This window comes from Dicentrarchus labrax, unplaced genomic scaffold (assembly GCF_905237075.1).
Source record: "Dicentrarchus labrax unplaced genomic scaffold, dlabrax2021, whole genome shotgun sequence".
In the NCBI taxonomy this organism is placed as follows: Eukaryota; Metazoa; Chordata; class Actinopteri; family Moronidae; genus Dicentrarchus; species Dicentrarchus labrax.
In genome coordinates this window covers 19,949,352-19,968,762 of record NW_026136721.1, presented here as the reverse complement: position 1 = coordinate 19,968,762, position 19,411 = coordinate 19,949,352, and the positions used below count along the sequence as shown (strand labels likewise).

The window sequence follows — 19,411 nt, the reverse complement described above, 5'->3', positions numbered from 1 at the left end:
TATTGGCATTTAGATATGTATTCTTACATTTCTGAAGATGAAATTGTGCTTTTTGTTCTTGCTGTGCATTTCACACATACTGCACATTGCTTTTTAAAAAATGAGTTTCTGTCATGCGTTTTGTCAGTATTATGGTAGTCATCTGGTTTCCTGTTTGTTACTGAGCGCTTCACAACAGACAAAACCACAGCATTTATAGCCACACCAGAAGAGTTTGCAGCTTAAAGGGGTACTCCACCAATTTTACACATGAATGTGAGTTTATTCGTCACGAGGAGTACTACTCATCTTGTGAAAACATTTGTATGACATTTTCTGTGGCTCTGGAGGGAGTTTAGTCAAGTCTGAGAATATAACCATGATGATATCATCAGGGTTATCTGGAGGTTATTTTGGAGACATCACTTTAACTTTTTTAGTGAGGCAAGGGGTTTGAAAGACCTGGACATTTACCAGGTTGGGAGGATATAATAAAAAATGCAACCAAGCTGCATTATGGGAATTGTAGGATCCAGTGTTTTTGGATCATGATGTACACTAGGAACTTAAAGTAAAGATATTTCAGCCTCTGTTCCATCAATTTTGACAGCTATTTTTCAAATTTGTCTCTCGCAAGTCTCCTAACTTTATGGAAGTGCAATACTCAACTATGAAGTCCTATGTATTGTACAGTACCAGTACATAGTAAGGTAAAATAAGTCATTACTGTTACTACTGCATCAGTGTGTTGAAAGGCTTCTGAAAGACCTGTGACAAAACAAAAGTCTCTCAGTTGTAACTGTTAAATTATTTTGGGCAGGACCACCGAAACCCCCAATGCACACAGCCAGTAACAATGATAAATGGTATACAGACTTGAAGTGAAAGCACTCAGATTTCTTGAAAAACATTAGAGCAAAAATGTATTTTTGTTAATCCTGAATGCCAGCATAGCTCAGTAGAGACCAGAAAACACAAAACTGCTTTCAGGCAGCATTTTTCACTGGCCTCAACCTTCACAAAAAAGTAATACATCATGTTAATATTTCAAAAAGTATGCAACATGTAAACATTTAGCTGACAGATATCAGTAACCACAATCCTGAAGCATCAAACCACTTTGTTCCTTCCTGAAACTGACCTGTAATCTAACCCGCCTGGAAAACTAACACAAAGTGTTCCCGTTCCATCAGATACAAGTTTCTAACATAGAATCCCATTCCCACTTCAGACTCACACATAACTCAACACTCCCCTCTCAAGCCCTTCATTAAAATCCCATCAGGCACATCACATCCAACCCTACATTTAATATTCACTGAGTGAAATGTGCCAATTCCAGAAACAAAGCCTTCATTGTCTTCTTGAAGACCCTCCGAAAAAACCAAAGAAATCCAGTTTCCTTCGATCCACAAGCATCACATCACCATTTTTCAGCCCTGCTTTAAATTATATGAAAAAGAAGAGTTGTTTTGTATGATATTGTTTAACTTCAGCCCTGGTAATATTGGCATGGTAAATATCCTGCAGGAAGGAGAAGAAAACACGGGGAGAAGGACAGAGACTAACCGAAATCAAAAAATGGTTCATGACATGCACAACATGTAATTATTTCAGATGAGCCAAACTGTTTAAATGGTGTGGTTGATGACTGACGCTCTACATACGGAACTGGTCTGTGTGGGAGGATTTTATAGTTGACCATAATTTCTTATCAGTTCTGGTTTCAAACATTTCATCACACCAATTTTAAATACAGTTTTAATGTGCATGCATACTATTCTACGATGCAGTTGCAAGGAAATGAGAAATAATTATAATATTTAAGATTATATTTGTTGTACACTTTATCCATATTGTTATATTATTCAAAGAACTGTTACACTGCTCATCTCATTGTTGCTGCTGCTTACTGTAAGCACACCACACTCCTGCCATCTTAGCACCGTTTTTAGTTTGAACTTTTAACTGTGTACTCTATGGAAGGTGACTCACAGCGTCTGTACATACAAACTGTGAAACTTAATTTTTGAAGTAAGGCAGTTTACTATTAATCCACCTACCCTGTGTACATAAAGAAACCTGCATGTAAAATATTTATTGCAGCATCCTTTGCACTCTGCACCATTGTCTACTGTCTTAAAATCCTATTGTTTTTTGTTTGTTTATATATAATATATATGTATAACTATACATATTAGTTATTATTTTGATGAGCTTGTTGTTCTGTTTATTTATGCTGTTACTCTGTGTTTGTACATTAAGAGCAACATAAAACTGGAGTCAAATTCCTTGTAAACTTGGCCAAGAAAAGTGATTCTGATTTTGATTAACCTGCTCTGTGGGACACCCAAATCTAGATTATTGATATTTTTCTAACTTTTTCTAACTTTCTATTTTACTTAAATAATGTCGTGTACATATTTTCCTAGTGAACAAGGTAGTTGATTGTCTTCCTCTCCCTGCCTTCAGTCTGTCTAAGCATATGTTCAAAAGCTGTCCAGTCAGTCCATTGGGAAAAGAAGGTATCATGTCTGTTCTTCCACTTACACACAGTTACTGACAGCTCTTAAACACTGTCTGCTTTTTGAGAGCTCTGTTATTTTTTTTTATGTTTCTTAAAACATGGTTCCCATGAGGCGAAACCCCCTTAATATCTGCCCTGCTGCAGTTCAGTTGCATACTTCCCTTTCCTGAGTGTCTCTGGGTAAGCGTGTATCTCTGTTAATGTCCTCTATTTTTCCTCTTTTTTCTCTCTCTTTTTTTAAACCGGAGATGACATTTCCACTGGCCCTTTGGTGGCCCCCTCTAAAGAGGAAAAGATCATTAAGTTTTATGCTGAGCTGGATGGAGGGTCCAGAAACGAGAAGCCAGCACAAGAGTTGACTGACAGTCATAAGAGTGTCACATGAATACAGGATTAACATATGCAAGTCATCTAAAAATTTTATGGAGTAGTTTTAAGAGCATGGTCAGGTAAAGAATGAGTGTCTCAAATGAGAAATATGCTGTGTTATCTTGGGACACAAGCACATTAACACAGATCACCACTTATTTCAATCTCAATTTAATCATACCACTTCCATTTCCAGTCCAATTTTAATTGCTTATTTTTCTCATAATGAGTAATGGCATTAATACGTTTAGTGGAATGCAGTATGAGACAACAGTGAATTACCCCCAACTGTGACACAATCTGTTAAGCAAAGCTGTTTTAAACCCACAGTGCATTTGTGTTCAGTGCAAGTGTAATCTGTTGTATTCTGCAGAGATAAAGGTTTAGATGGTAAAAGCTAAAAGTATATGTTTCACAGAAATAGCTCTATTCAAAAATAAGACATCAGCCATGTGAAGTATAGCCGGGTAGAAAATAAACTCCTCTATGTCCTGTCAGTAAGTCACTTGATCATTTATAGGTTAACATTATGTGAAGGCTGAACAACATTAACAAAAAAAGCCCTAATTTTAAACTTAGACTACATTTGGGGAAGCAGTGGAAAAAAACTTGAACTGGATCATAACAACATACACTTCAACCCAGGTGGTCCATGTTGGGTTGGAGGCCAATTAGCAGCATTGTCAACTGCAGTATCTTGAGACATAGCAATTGCCTTTTGGTACGCATGTCATGATGTATTCACATCAGGGACGACAGTCAAAATAATGACAGCATAGGCCAAACAGGAACAGCAGCCACAAGTTTAAACTGACAAGAAGGATATGATACTTTTCTGGCAGTGCTTAAAGTCTTACAGGCTTAAAAAGTCTCCTTCCAAGAGGTGTTAATATTGTTTTGTCAATACCCTTATGGTCTGATATTGGGCCAACCATAATTCCAAAGTGTTTCAAAAAAATCTCTCTTAAAACTCGAAAAATGAATAAATAATAAATAAAACTAAATGAAAGCATTTGCCAGTTTTTTCCTGCTGTGGTGACTTCAATGTCAAGAGTATGCATGTTTTTATGCTTAATGCTACACTGCATTCTGTTTGGGGGAGATAACATGATGGCGTGTTTACAGTAAGTACTGACTGAGTGAGGTCGACAGAAGGGAGCTGGGAGGACAGAGGAGGTTCTCACTGGGCTGTCATCTACATCCAAGAGGAAATCCCTCTCACTCAATCCCTCATCCGTCGTGTGAAACCAAAGGAACGTGGCAGTGAAAAATCCTGATGTGTTTCTACCTTATAACGACTCCCTGCCGTGTAAGACGATGAGGTTCAGTGAGGCTGATGACGGCTACAGCTGACAGAAACAGACATCGGCACTTCAGAAAAGGTCTGAAGAATGCTACTGGCCCACTTCATCTTTCGGCCTTGTCACTTGGGCCGGCCCACTGGGAATGCGACCCCTGGCCTGACGTGGAGCAAAGCAGATGGTGTGGCTTGGTGTTGAAATACAGCTCTCCACATGGAAACTTCTGGTAGTGTAGATAATGACCTGTCCCAAAACACCTTAAAAACATTGAATATGTGAGAAGAGATGGAAGGGAAAGAGCTGTAGAGGGAGGGTCATTGAGGTAAAGGCCATGACCGGGGAGAGAGATGAGATGTGAGATAAATGCTACAATAACAACGACTGACTAAAAACGACAACATGAGTGAGCAAAGTTTGGATCAATAGCTGTAAGCAGAGACTGAGAAAATGAGACAGCAAAGCCCAACACAGCAGGGCGGTCATTGTGGTGCTTAGTACAACTGTAAGAGCCTGCTGTTCTGGGCAGCTCTCAGTATACTGTAGGCTATCTGACCACAGCCCAAACATTTCTGAGAAACATGGAAGGGGAACAAGGAGGGTCCAGCCGCAGACCCATCCACAGCTGCAGTAGGAACTGGTATAGGGTAAAGGACAAACAGAGCCCATGCTGCAGTAAATCACAACCACCAAGTATGAAGTGGGAACGTGGCCAGCTGGTTTCTCAGTGCTGGATTATGCATTGCGCTTAATGAGAGGAAATGAGAACCATTGCACTGTTAAGATCTAAACTTCTGCACTTGAAGATGGTTCTTTTTTTCTGAGTTGCACCAATAGGTTAATAATAAGTTAATTAGATCTCTTTGTCAGTTTTCACTACAAAGTGTATTAAACCAAGTAATTAAAAAGATAATTAGAATGGAGTGTACCAAATGGTTGTATCAAGAATGTGCTGCTTTTGGTCCAAGATAGCTACATTTATAAACTTCTTTGTGAAAAATCAAAGGATTATTATGTTATACAATACGACAAATTATCCCTCTATCATTAGACCCTTGATTCAGAGAGGGACATCTGTAGTTACAATTCATTTTAGTTCAAAAGTGCATGTTGGATATTGATTCTAATGTAGATAACTCTGTGGGATCTGTGCTAGCCAGAGACCAAATTCTGTAGATTCCAATTATTATCATCCCAAAATCCAAAAGGCTGTGACGGGTGACCCATAATACCCTGAGGCATAATATTGCTACAGCGCTGTAGATGAGAGCACCACAGACCACCACAGACCACCACAGACCACCACAGACCACTACCCCTCCAGTGTTGGCAGGCCCACAACTTGTCACCTCTTACAAGACATGACATGTCTGACTTCTTCCAGTCGGTGACATACATGTAGAACATGTGAACAGAAAACATCCTCCCGCTGTGGGCAGCTATAATGATACAAGGTACAAGATGTGTTCATTGCCTTTTGTCTAACTAATGTACTTTACAAAACGACTGCAAGTTTATCATTTCCTACTTCAAAGTGCTGATGAGCAAGAAATATATTGTTCACTTGCTGACTTTAAATGAAGACAGGATCACACAAGAGTCTATACACATGGACACAGTTAGAGGACAATGAAGATATACTGTAATGTGGGAAAGAATATTTTCAGACAAACAGTCTGGTTGTTTACTGTAAAACATGTTCACTCCTCTCAGCTCTGCTGCCTTCAGGGCAAATTCTTTGGTCTAAAACAAGCCAAAAGTGTACTGCACTGTCCAACATGATGGGAACAACAGGTTCATTCTATACAGGGCTGGATTTCCCTTTTAAGACTCAGGTTTGAAGTCTTTGCTCTGAAGCATAAAAATACTTTTTGGCATCCAAGGTTTCTTGGAAATGATGTCTGAAAGGACTGATAATGATATCAGGTGTTTAATCACAGAAAGAAAAAAAGACTTCTGTGTGAATTTATTTCATGCCGTTGGCTCCAAACAATCTAAATGAAGTGTTTATCTGTGGTTGATTGAATTACTTATTATCAGCAAGCTAATGTGATTAGCAACAAGCAAACAATGGCTGAGTGGCTTTAACCAGCGCCTATTGCGAGGCACATTGTAATAATGCTTTATGTAAATCAGATATGAGGCAGCATTAGGAATTCGCTAAGCTCCAGCACACTGACACTGCAGGCTGACTACTGTGGGAAAATGAATCCAAATTAATTTCTTAATTCAATAACGCCCTGTTAGTATTGTGATGCTGTGACAGTGACTTGAGGCTAGCACTCACATGCACTGTATTCATGCAGAAGTCTCAATGGGCAAGGTCAAATGTATCACTTGTGGTTGGTAGGTGCAAAGCAAGGATATCTACAGTATCTTCAGTATAATACTTCTACATGGCTAGATTGCAAATGGAGAGGAAAGCTCTAGTTGCAGTCTTTTTTATTAATACTTTATACTAGCAAAGACTTGACTGGGATTTCTGGGTGCAGCATCCAACAAAGCAACTATTCAGCCATCCTCCTGCAAACTGGGTAAAAGTATTTCATGTGATGCACTGAAAATATGGTGGATAGCTGATATCTCAAAAGTTTTGCTGGCCTCCAGGGCACAAAATTACAGCTAAGTGACTAACCACAACCTAATTTCCATCCAACCAGAAGCAACTGACAAGAGTTTGGACGAGGGGACTTCTTACTATTCCCTGAGGACGAGCAAATCTCAAACTGAAAATAAAATATGACCTGTTTGACTCTTCAACTCTCCTTGAACTTGACAACAAACTCTCGGGAGAGCGGACACAAGGGATTGTCAAAATTAAATCACGTCAAAACAGCTTGGCTCCATCAGTGCCTGGCTAATCCACTGCACTGGATCAAAGTCAGGCTGGAAACTCTGTCTGATGTGACAAGAGCTGAGGCTAAAGGAGAAAACATGACCAGAGAGAGAACTGGAGACCTGAGGCTTTAAAGAGTAATAGAGGCTATCCTGATTGGTCAACACTCTGTCCCATTATGGCAGATTGATTATCCATGCATGCTCCGTAGCTGACTACACAATAGGGGAGGGAAAGGGAGAAATAAAAGGAGAGGAGGAGGACACTGTGTGAGGAGGGGGCAGGGGGTGGAGTGGTAGTGCTCACCCTCCAAACTCTCCCCAATGGCTGAACAATGGGAAAGGATAGAGAGAGAAAATAAAAGATATGTGAAAGTACAATTCCTGCATGCTGAATTAGGGGTTTTCTACATATCTCCTGGCATAAATACACTCTCCCTCTCTCAGCCTCAAAACTTAATTTTCTTTAACACCCACGAGACACCTGGCAAACTAACTTTGACACCAACAGCCTCAGAGCAACAATGCATCTCTACTCCCCCTTCTGTGTCTCTCTCCCTCCATCTTTCCTCCCCCTTTATCTCCTTTTTCCAAAATACTTTGTAGCTCTCCTCACACGACAGAAAAAGCACACGGCAAACACAAAAATCAAACTCACCCAACCCTTTCCTCTCCTTCTCTTCTCTCTCTTCCTTTCTCACTCTCTTCCTCTCTCAATCACAGCTCCAGCTGGTGAGGCTTGACTGTTGCTGCTTCTCCCCAGGCCACGCCCACAGCTCAGTCATGTGACCGCCATCCCAAGTGGCTGGGAAGGCATTTGGGCAGCCACACCCCTCATTCAGAGAAAGTGAATGGAGAACATTGTGGATGTAGCAGGCTATCTCAAACCACGTGCGATTAAGTAAACCCACTGGAGAAAAGGCTGTGTGTGTGTGTGTGTGTGTGTGTGTGTGTGTGTGTGTGCAGTTTAATCAAAATAAAAGACAGTGGGAGAGTGAATTAATGGCAAAATACAGGAACATTTATTTTCATTATTTTGTCAGCATGTGTGGGGAGGGGAAAGTGTGTGCCTGTGTGTTTGCACAAGACAAGAGGCAATATCCTTCTTACTTCCCTGTCCTCGTGTGTGTCCATCTGCTCTCTCCCACAGCTTTGTTTCACTTAAGAGGGTATTGAATTGTGTGTGTGTGTGTGTGTGTGTGCTGAAAACATTTGGTCATCTCCCTCCTCCAATCCTCCAGGGCTCTCTCTGTTTCTCTCTGCCAAACACACACACACACACACACACACACACACACACACCAGTCTCCATCCTTCAAAACTGTGGCTGACTCGTGACTAAAGCCATGACTAAAACAGAACATTTTTACGTTTAGAAAAAGCAAAAAACATCTTTGAAGTTATAGTTTGACATTTTTAGAAATATGATAATGTGTTTTTGTTGCTGAGAGTTAGATCAGAAGATTGATACGACCCTCTTATCTGTGCGCAACATGTGAAGCTAGAGCCAGCAAGCGATTAACTTATCATAAAGACTGTAAGCAGGGGGAAACAGCTACTAGTTTAAAAAAAAACATCTGAGCACCTCTAAAGCTCACAAATGCTTCATTTCCACTGCATGGTACAGCTTGGCTTGACTCAACTCACTTGAAACCATTCTTTGTTGTTTTCCACTAGCAAAAGTTGTGCATAGTAGGCTACCTGGTAACTGGTACTTTTCTTGGTTTTACCTCAATTGTGGTTCCAAACAAGCTGCTGCTAAAAGGTGGAGTTAAAACACTAGAGACCACTGATTGGTCAAACAGAAACATCATCAATCGTCACTTGCATGACACAGGACCAACTGCATCCTCCTGTTTGTGTTGAGTCAGAAGATGATATCACAGTGGCGTCACTATGACGATCAGCTAAGAATACTGTCTACATTGAGGGGGTGTACCTGGTAGCAAATGCAATTGAAATTAGGCTTGTTAGGCTTTGTGGTTTTACAGGGGGTTATATGTTGGAGTAGTTCTTGGCCGATTGTAGTAACTTCCTGGAGTCTCCATTAGTTGCCTGGCAACCTCATGTTGATGAAAGGTTCTCCTTTGGAGAGACCCCGGCTAGCAGTTTATAATGATATTAGCATATTTCCCAAGATGTCACACTATTCCTTTTTAGAGAGAAGAATTCCCGACTATAAGCAGTTGTGCTTTCTCTATTTTTATTTTGCCTTGGTGACCTGCTACCACTCAGCTTACAGTAATCTGAAATAAACTCATGTACCAACAACTTGAGAGAATCAAGTTGCACTGAAGTCAATATTGGCTGCAAAACAGATGAAAGTGGTTCCAAAACCCAAATGTTCTTTGGAAATATGTACTGCTCTGCTGCGTTTCCTGCGTCCCAGCTCACCCACAACAGAGAGATTCACATTTATCACAGCCAACCCGCTGGCTGCAAAATACTCATGTAGCTAGTCAACATGTGAAAAGAATAGTCTAAGAATAGTTTTGTGATGAAAGAAACATTTTGGTTATAAAATTGATTTGATCTTTACTGAATGGAGTGATTAATTTATTCCTTGGTTGATATGGGTCAACTTTCTTTCCGTCGGCAAACAGGCTGCAGGCCTGAGAGAGGTTTTCATAACATTCAGCAGAAAATGCTTCCTTCCTGTCAAAACTGGAGCTGAATCTCACAGGTGTGGTTATGTTGTGAATATAAATGTACGGAAGCATGACTGCAAGTATCAGTCTGTTCATATCAAGTAATGTGTGCTGCACATTGTTGGAACATATTCATTATTGTTGTCAGTTACCATTTACATGTCTTATAGGTCCTATAGGACTTTATAATAATAAATAATAATTTCTCTTGTGTATAAACAGCAATAGGCATCCATGGTTCAACTGTCACTGCTCTTAGGTTATTTGTATGACTTACTATCACTATCACTGTATAAATTCAAATAAGTCTTGCAATGGACTTTCTCTCCACAAATATTTTTTTCCTGAGCTCAGGAGTCTAAATCTGACATATCCAGTGTGGAAGAATTTTTTTTTTTTCTGTCCCACAAGCCTGAAAAACAGCCTTTATGGATAAACATTCTGACACATTGCTGCTGTATATCTCTTTTCAGCAAAGAAAACATTTTCCATACATCTCTTACTAAACAATAAACAATGTTTTCAATGAAACCCATGACCCACCAGTGCCTGAAGTTGCCATTTCCTCTTGTGGGAAGCAGAGATCAAAGACGAGGTCTGCCGTATGTTAGGAGTGTTATTTTATTAGTTGCCATGAGAGCCTGAAAAGCGGGTTAGAGCAGAAACTTTATGGCAAATAAATTCAATTAGATAGAGTGATTAACTGTGTAAGGCAGGAGACACGCAATATGTGTATTTGTGTGTATTCATGCAATTTCCCCTGCCTGTTTACATTATGCATATTAATAATAGAACAGGCACTTCTTCACTAACAAATCCCCCCACCCCCCCAAAAAAAATCTCTGTACCAGTGAGATATTGCATCGAAATTTCCATGTTTTAATTACAAAAGGTTGGTCGAGTCAAACTTTTTTGCAGTGAAATCATGCTGCTCTGCAAAGCTGAAATTAAGTGATTTTAGTTGCGTTTCATTATTTTTTCTTTTGAAACACAGTGGCCGTTTCAGCTCAAACATTTGGTCGTAACATGTGGGCTGGAGAAGTAACCGAAGACTAACATGCGGTGATGACTGGCATGCCATGAGTCCCATTGGGGAGCTCTGTGATTGGCCCGGAGGTCAGGGCTAATTGCCGAAGGCCACCAAATCAGGGCAGAGCACATATGGAGCCGATTCAAAGAGGCACCTCCATGACTCAGCAGGCCGAGTGACTTAGTGACACAGCCTCCCTGAGAGAGAGGGAGAGCTGAAGGCAGAAGAAGGAGGCAGTACGGGAAAGAGGAGGCACAGAGAGACAGAGATGAAGGGGGTCGGTAGAGGAGGCGGTGGGGGTGGTTGGAAGAATAATCAGTAAGGGGGAGATGGAGAAAGACGAAGAACATCTGGCTTGGCCTGGATATCTACTGGGGAGACAGCTGGGTCTGTTGGACTCTTCCTGTTGTGTTTTTTTGCTGTGGCTGCTCTGCTCCCCTGTGGTGCAAATGGAGACAGCATGTGTGTGATGAGTGAGAATAGTTTATCTCAACAGCCTAAAAGTGGCCTCCAACACTCAACCTCCTGCCTCTGGCTGAAAACACTGAACATACATTAACAGTAAAGATGGATTCATCTGTGTATATATACACAACTCCTCCAGGTCTATTCCTCAGACCCCATCTCGCACATTTTACCTCAAGGTTATAATAACTTAGGCCTGTGTTTGCTTTTTCATCAACTTTTTACTGCACTAACATGCTAAAATCTCTGTGCTGTTTGTTTGATTTTGACCACCACAAAGAAGATAAACAGGTCAGACTTTGTGGTCTGAGCATTTGTTTATGAGGAAGTGTTTGCCTTACGGTGTCTTTTGGTCTGTTTTAAGCCAGCTAACTTTTCCCAGCTGTACTGCTTAGTACTGCATCAAGGACTTAGAAAGACGGAGAAAAGGAGTAGCCTTTACCACTTTCAACTACCATAAAAGCATTGTTTCATTAAAATCAAACCACAGCAATCAAACAAACAATCAGGCGAGAACTTTCTTCAACTCAAGAGGAAAAAAAGAATTTTAATAGGAAGTATGTAATAGCGTCTAGTAAGCAGATTTGAAACAAACAACAATGAAATAAAAAGAAAGAAATCTTCAACCACCAACATCCCCATCTGAAGAGGATACATCATGCCTCGGCTTGATTGGCCTTAATCGAAACCAGTGGTGCCTCTTGCCTCTGCAGAGTCGAAAACAGTCAAGTTCCCTCACAGATAGAAAAGACAACCAAACAGATACTCACAAAGGGGTTCCATCTCATGGTTGTTGTATATCTCACTGCAACTAGAAGACATCTCCTTTGCCAGCCCTTTTCTGTCTCTTCCCTCTCTGGCTTCCAGTAGGATTTAACAAGAGAGAAAAAAAAATCTGATACGACAAGAAAGCCTCTGACAGTTTCCCAGCCTCTAAGCTTTTGTCTTTATGGCAGCTGCTGTTAAATTCTTTCCTATCCTGTAGACGAGCAAGAGCTAAACTAACTAACCACGCTTCCCAGTGCGCTCGTACGCGCAACATGTACTCTCTATTTCTGATGTTCTGGAGTCAAAGCCTTCCCTGATGAACAATAAACACAGCCACTCCAAGGGATCGGCCTTCTGGGGAATCCCTGGCCCCTCGCTGGATCTGTGGGGGCGAGGGACAGAGATGACTCAACTCCAAAAACGAAGAGAAGACGGAAGGAACTCTGTGATTAAACTCTTTGTGCGGTCGCTGCATGTCTTCCAGAAACATCTATCCCAGTTATGATGCTAATTATCTATAATAGAAACCTTCCACGTGCAGAGACATGGAAGCAGATAGAGACAGGGAGAATTTCTGGTTTTAGTGATCATAAACTATAATATTTTTTTAATTTCCAGGACTGCAGAACTCAGTAAAGAAGTAACTCAGTCCTCCACCAATTACTGAATTTAGTTTGCCAGTGTTTAAAACAGAGTAACTAATCCGAGGAACAACTTGCCCTTCCCCCAAATTCTTCAGTTGCAAGTATTCTCCCTCCATCTGCCTCCTCTTCTACTTAGAGCTGTTGATATTTGTAGTCTGCTCTGTATCATCACAAAGCACTTCACACCATCAAATGGAGTTGCAGCTGGAGGTGAAAGTTCACCAAAAGCTTCTGCATTCTCAGTTTCTCAACAGATGATGGTGTTCTTTGAAGAAGCTAATTGCCCGTAAACCACAAAGCTACAAATATATTCACGAAATGCTTGAATTATTGCAGCCAACCTCCGTTATGGCGTGCGATCCTGTCTAAGATCAGCGCTGAGTGCTTTTAAAGTCTTAATGATTCAATAAAAGCTGCCTGTACATTCCCAACTCAGGGACCAATCAGTCGGCTGAGCAGCGCATCGGCATGAGTCTCGCTCGGCTATCTAAAACATGAATCTGTGAGGTGTGAAAGGTGAGGGTACTTAGGTGAAAAAGAGGCAATGAGGATTACCATTACTTCCCTTCTGCCTGCATTGAACTGTTACCCAATGTTAATTTGTGCTGATACGTTGATATGTGCTCATATCTTCCCATCTGAAATAGAGATGAGAGTTTGCACATTTGAATTTCACATATACAGGGCTGACAGCCTGGAAACAGAGTAAATGGCACTGAAACTAAACTTTAGCGTCACTTCATCACTGCCCAGTGGACCATGATGTTTTTACAGTACCTTGGTAACATGTCCTGCAGGAGTCCAATTGTGAAATGCTATTTATGTTACTTCAAAACAAGTTTTTAAGTCTCATGCATCTTGTAGTCTCAGGACTTATTTTTTATTTATGGAAATTAATAAAACAGTGAATTTTATACTTTGTAAAATCACAAAATCTACAGGGGAAACTGTTTTGACTGGTTTCATAGTACCCACTATCCAGTACTTTTCGTTTCAGCTTTAAAGATCAAAATGAAGTTCTCTATTTGTATTGTCCTTGGTAAAGAAAATCTAACTAACTCAATTGGTACAGACCAATGTGCATGGTTTGTACTCAAAGGGGAACTCCACCAATTTTACACATCAATGTCTGTTTACAGAATTTGAGGACTGCTACTGCATATGTGAAAAAGTTGCATAAAGCATTTTGTGGCTCCAGAGGGACCTGTGTGAAATCTGATGAATTCAAGTGGTGTTGCTTTAGCCAGCATGGGTTGGGACTGAAAACTACAAGTTTGGAAATGAATACTATCTGGGGTTTTGGAAAGAAAGAAGTGAGCTTACCGGACCTCTGTAGCCCGTTCCTCATCTCTGCTTGAGATTAGCTGTGACTAGCATAACACACCCAAAACTCGAACTGCCTGTGGTCAAGTTGCATTGTGGGTAATGTATGTGCTGGGTTTTGACATGGAAGTGCATGGAATAAAATGCAAAGATGATATAATGAAAACTGTCCATCTATTGTCCAGCAATGTTACACGAGTGCATTGCTTTGGAGTACTATTTTAAGATGGCAAAAGTTTGCAATCAAAACAAAGTGTTTATTGCTTCAGAATCTACAGATTATAAAATCACAGAATAGGACAGTCAATCATCTGATCAGTGGTAGCTGGTGCACCCTCTAATTTTTCATTTCCCACACATGCTCACTTCAGACAGACAGACACACTCAAGCACAAGAATCCCCCTCATCTACTATCTTCTACTCATTTCAGCAGATGGCAGGACTGTGGCGCAAATGGCCATCTGCCTGTCCACACACACATGCACAAAACAATTATTGTTTTTCCAGTATGTCCTCTATCAGCCAAGAAGTGGGCCAAACATCATTAGCAGAGAATGTGGAGAAAATGCTGACCTTATATGAACCTTTCCCCTTCATTGAAACCACTCTGGGTGTAAATATAGACAGTTTGCAGATGACAGAAAGACAGACTGACCAAATTCACATATTTCACTGTGTGAACATGTCAGAACTCATATTTGTCGTCAAGGACCCCTTATCAGCTTCACAATAGAAAAGAATGCATAAAGAAATACATATAATTGTTTTTATATTCTGTTTTTTTAATAAGACATTTGCATTGCAGGTCTGTTAAATTAAGTATTTCATAACATATTTAATCCTTCTTTTTTCCAGGTCAGCTATATTTGACCGATGACACTGAAAAAATACTAAATGTCTCATGCCGGCATGTGCATTTTCTTTCCATTTCAAGGCCCTACATTACTCTGGCTTCATTTCTTCATTTCCATGGCCAAGATAAGGGACATGATTTTCCCATCAGTATCCTGGACAAAGGAACCACAGTGGAGTCTCATATCTGAATAAACAGGAGGGAGGATTCACCCGGAGATGACCAGTTAAATGAAGATACTGTCAACTGAGACCAAACGTTATCTTAGTTTGCTTCATTAAGCTCTGATGGACAATATCCTACTATTTGTCTTTTATCTCATGGTGATGGAAAAAGTTGATAAAGGTGGTTTGTTTGTGTGTGTTTGTGTGTGTGTGTGTGTGTGTGTGTGTGTGTGTGTGTGTGTGTGTATGTGCTTTTACATATATGTAAAGGTAAAATGCGTGAATGTGTTGGCTTCACAACAAGGAACAGGAGAAAGTGAATGAAGAGGGCTGTGTTTACTGTGGTTGTGGGATTTGGCAATTTGACTAAAGAGGACAAAGGTCTTTCTGCAGTGGTGGGAAACTTCTTTAACCCTTGACTTCCCCCAGATGCTCAATGTAAACTTTAACTTCCGAAATCCTTATCTGGGGAAGAGGGGAACTCTGTCTGTGTGTGTGTGTGTGTGTGTGTGTGTGTGTGTGTGTGTGTGTGTGTGTGTGTGTGTGTGTGTGTGTGTGTGTGTCTGTTTTGAGTCTATTTATCTGGGGCAGAAAGGCTGTGCCTTTCCCATTTCTCTCCACCCTCCTCCTCCAATGTAAGATGTTCATGAAAAAAGCAAAACCTTTCATGTCCAATTCTTTTAGTGTCCACACACTTCAAAGAACTGCAAGACATTGTTTTGAATGAGTGTCTATCCTTGTGATATATTTTAGTCTTAAAATCTTTCATAAAATATGAATGGAAAATCATCTGACATCTGTGTGTTGGATGGATTTCAGCAACAACACACCAGTGTGGTCTGAGCTTCTGACCCTGAAGTTGATTGAGATAGCTTTATCAAGCTCCAGTTCTCTGACAGAAAGGACAGCACGACTAAAGATAACATGTTTCATGTAGCGTTTCTTTGTAAATGAAACTGGCTTTAAAACAGAGGAATAACAGCTTTATTTCACCTACAAGAACATTTAGTGTCTAAACAGATTTCACCTGTCACACACTGCCCCCTGGTGGCTTGTGTAGGAAACAAACCCAACAGAGAAAGTCATTCAAAATAATTAGAAGTGACACTTTTCACTGTTATCACCGTGGGATATGTTTCAACAGAAAAGACAGACGTAACAATCTGGAGGCTCACAGACCTCAAATGAGCAAAACTGAACACTATTTGGCAGCTTAGTCAAAGACAGTCAGCGACAATCTGTTCCTCAATGTAAGAACATTGTTTTGTATTGTAATCAACTTCAGGCAAAGACTGAAAAAGGGTCCTGGAAAAGTGTATTTATCTCTGATATTTACTATGATGAACCATGCATTAAGTTAGTAAACGTTTACATCCAGCTAATAATGTGGTCGTGGTAATGAGAAAAATGTGGTTGTGGTAATGAACTAATAGACTTAGGCTGTCAATATTACCTCATCTGCTATAATTGTCTTTCTCAAATTTTTTTATGGAACAGAAAAAGCTGCCAAAAAAACATTAATGGGGATCTAACAATTAATAGTTTGACTGTTATGTTTTACATGACACTGACGTCTTCTTATGTGTAAAACAATTGCTTCAATAACTCATTTGGTTTGACTGAAACATCTTGCTCTGAATCATTTATTTGGAAAACAAAATTTGTAGTTTGGTAACATGATAAGATCTTATCATCAGAATATGATTGCACTGAAAGTTGATTAAAAAAACCCCAATAATAAATGACTTTCCAGGTATAACAGAAAGTGCTTTAAATTAAACAGGTATGACCACTGCAGAGCCTCAGAGTCATGCAGCCACATAATGCTGTTCTTCTCAGTCACAAGCAGTTCCCTATCACAAGCACGTAGGCAAAATCTCTTTCCTTTTCTTTGCCTCTCTCCTTTTTTTCTGGGTAATTAGCCGACAGGTCACATTGAGTAATGGTCTGGGATCAGTCCAGAGTAATTACACTGGGAGAGGATTGACCTCGGATATGCCTTCGCCTGAGGGTCCCTGTATGTGTGTGCGTGCTTGTGTGTGTGTGCTAATGAGAGACAACAAAAGTAAGACAAAATTTTTTGAGATGAAGAAAGTGTGTTTGTGTTTGTGCCCTTTCCTGACCTATGGACAGGCAGAGACAAATCATCCATGGCCCTCCACTGGCCCCTCCTCCCCACTTTCAGAAGGTCAGTCCAAATAAAAGACAAATGGTTTCACTTGCTCTTTCTTCCATAATGACTACACCTCAATTAGGGAAACAAATGTACTACAAGATAATGTGTTTATTTAGGCAATATAAGGACAGATTCCACTTCAGCATACAGAATCTGCTAGGTTGAAATTAGGACATCTCTTTTGTTCTTTACTGTCACAACAGGAAGACAGGATACAATGGCACTACTTGAAGTGATTCCTTGGCAACACCCTTATTTATCTATACTGTAGTTTCGATTTCCTTTAAACTCAAGGTGAGATGGAAAGACAAATCCATCTCTGCTGTGAACGTCTTTGTCCTCCCCATATCACAATAAGACAGTAAAGGAATTGCTAAATGAGGTTACTGGATGTGACCCCAATGATAACCTACCCGTCCCATCATGCCAGTGATAACTAGCCTACACTATTTATGGTCAACCTCTCTATCTAATGACCTCACCAGAGTTTTCATTAAAAGAGAAGAAGTCCTTCTTTGGTGTTAAAAGCAAACAAACATTAATTGGTTCCTGCTTCTCAAGTGTGAGCATTTCATGCTTTTCTTTTTTATATATGTTAGCAAACGCGAAGTTTTTGACTGTTGGTCAGACAAAACAACACATTTGATGATATCACCTAAGGCTTCAGGAAATGATTGCCATTTTTCACATTTTATAGAAAAAACAATTAATCAAACAGTAATCGATCCCTAATCCCCGTTCTTCAGCAACAAAATTCCTGCATTTGAAGAACAAAACAAATGTGGCTCAGAAAGAGTCTGCAGGTAAAACAAAATTTCTCGTATTTGAAAGCTGGTCTGAAAGGTGATAAGAAATGTGTTATTTTTGACCCCAGGTGGTCTATGCTTTTCTGTCTAGAGATGTTAGATAGAGCTCTTTCTGTAGTGTTTGATGGATTGATGAACAGCAGGCCTGCCTGTCAAGATAAGGTTCCCTGTCTGGCTGAACACGCAGGAGCAGACCAGATGCCAATCAGAATGAGTCTAGTCTCTTTAGCCTGAAGTGAACCTGATGGTCAGGTTTTTCTTTGTCATTTTCCTTGCATGAGCTACAGCAATGCACTTATCACATCAATTTGAATTCATAACATACATATATATTCAGTACCTGCTTCTTCCAGCACTTGAAGCTTTAAAGCAGTTAAACTGACTGAAATATTTTTTCTATTTTCATTATACCAAATGGAAAATGGAACTTATAGACATCTACTGAATTGAATTGAAAATCTAATACATATCTTTTTCACAATGGTGTATCCGTCAACCCAAAACCAAAGATTTTTAGTTTAGCAGCAAATATATACATGTATATCATTGATTAATCAACTAATTGTTTCAGCTCTAGTTAGGTGGTGTCAGTGTGTCTGTGTTTGTGTGTAACCTCTATCGACCAAGGTTGTCAAGCCACAAAACATGACGTATTTACTTATCAGTGATCTTCCAACACATCCAGTTCACTGTACAGTATGTGTATGTGTGTCCACAGCCCTTTTCATGCTGACCTTTTGCATAAACACCCCAGTGTGTCTCGCTCTCTGTGATGCTTGGATCAAAGTACGGAGGGATATTTGCTGGGAAGCTGACTGACTTAGATCACATGACCCCTGAGAGAGGAAGCACACTGCAGTGAGGGCACACAGTGGGGGGAAACAATCACGCTGACAGAACACGGAAGGAAGCACAGGATACTCTATGTGCTTTTGGTGTGTGTGTGTGTGTGTGTGTGTGTGTGTGTGTGTGTGTGTGTGTGTGTGTACAAATGATATGTGATGTCATTTCCTCCTGGAAAACTGAATGGGCAGGAAAGCAGCTTATCTAATAGACTCAAAAAAAACCCCACAGCTGACAGCGGTATGGAAAAACAATAAAAAAAAAAAACACTGAATAATCTTTACTTGTAGTGTTGCCAACAGCTGCTCTATGCATAAGATTTTTCACGTCACTGAAAGAAATCGATTAAAAGCACTTTTATTGGTGCAAACCACTTTTTATCCCACATACCAAGAGAACAATGTGTATTCAGTGCTACAGGTGCATTGCAGTAAAATGTGTGACAGCATGGGCTCATAGTATATTATAAGTATGGTTGTGATGTTTTTTTCCCCAGGCTTTCTTGATAATGTGTTCGAGCAGAACAGGGTGGGCCTAGTCAGAGCCCCTGGGCCTTCTAGGCAGGTCACCCTTCATTTAGACCCCTATTAGGGCCTCTCTCTGTGGACCAATAAGCGGCTACCACCCCCATAATCTAGGAGAGAGCCATGTAAAACCTTCAGCACAGACACAGACTAGAAAT

General features: G+C 40.3%; 1 protein-coding gene across 5 annotated transcripts in view; it reads right to left on the bottom strand.

Moving 5' to 3' along the window:
- LOC127354340 (septin-9) overlaps positions 1–19,411 on the bottom strand; it is a 74,883-nt gene that overhangs the window by 22,360 nt on the left and 33,112 nt on the right. Inside the window, exon 1 of one of the 5 annotated variants that reach the window (XM_051384214.1) lies at positions 11,922–12,123. The exons of 3 other annotated variants lie outside the window; for them this stretch is intronic. In XM_051384214.1, the coding sequence (XP_051240174.1) occupies positions 11,922–11,973 (52 nt within the window). In that variant the 5' untranslated portion in view covers positions 11,974–12,123. Of the gene's footprint in view, positions 1–7,666; positions 7,782–11,921; positions 12,124–19,411 lie in introns of those variants that run through there. One more of the 5 variants, XM_051384216.1, reaches the window with a different exon arrangement.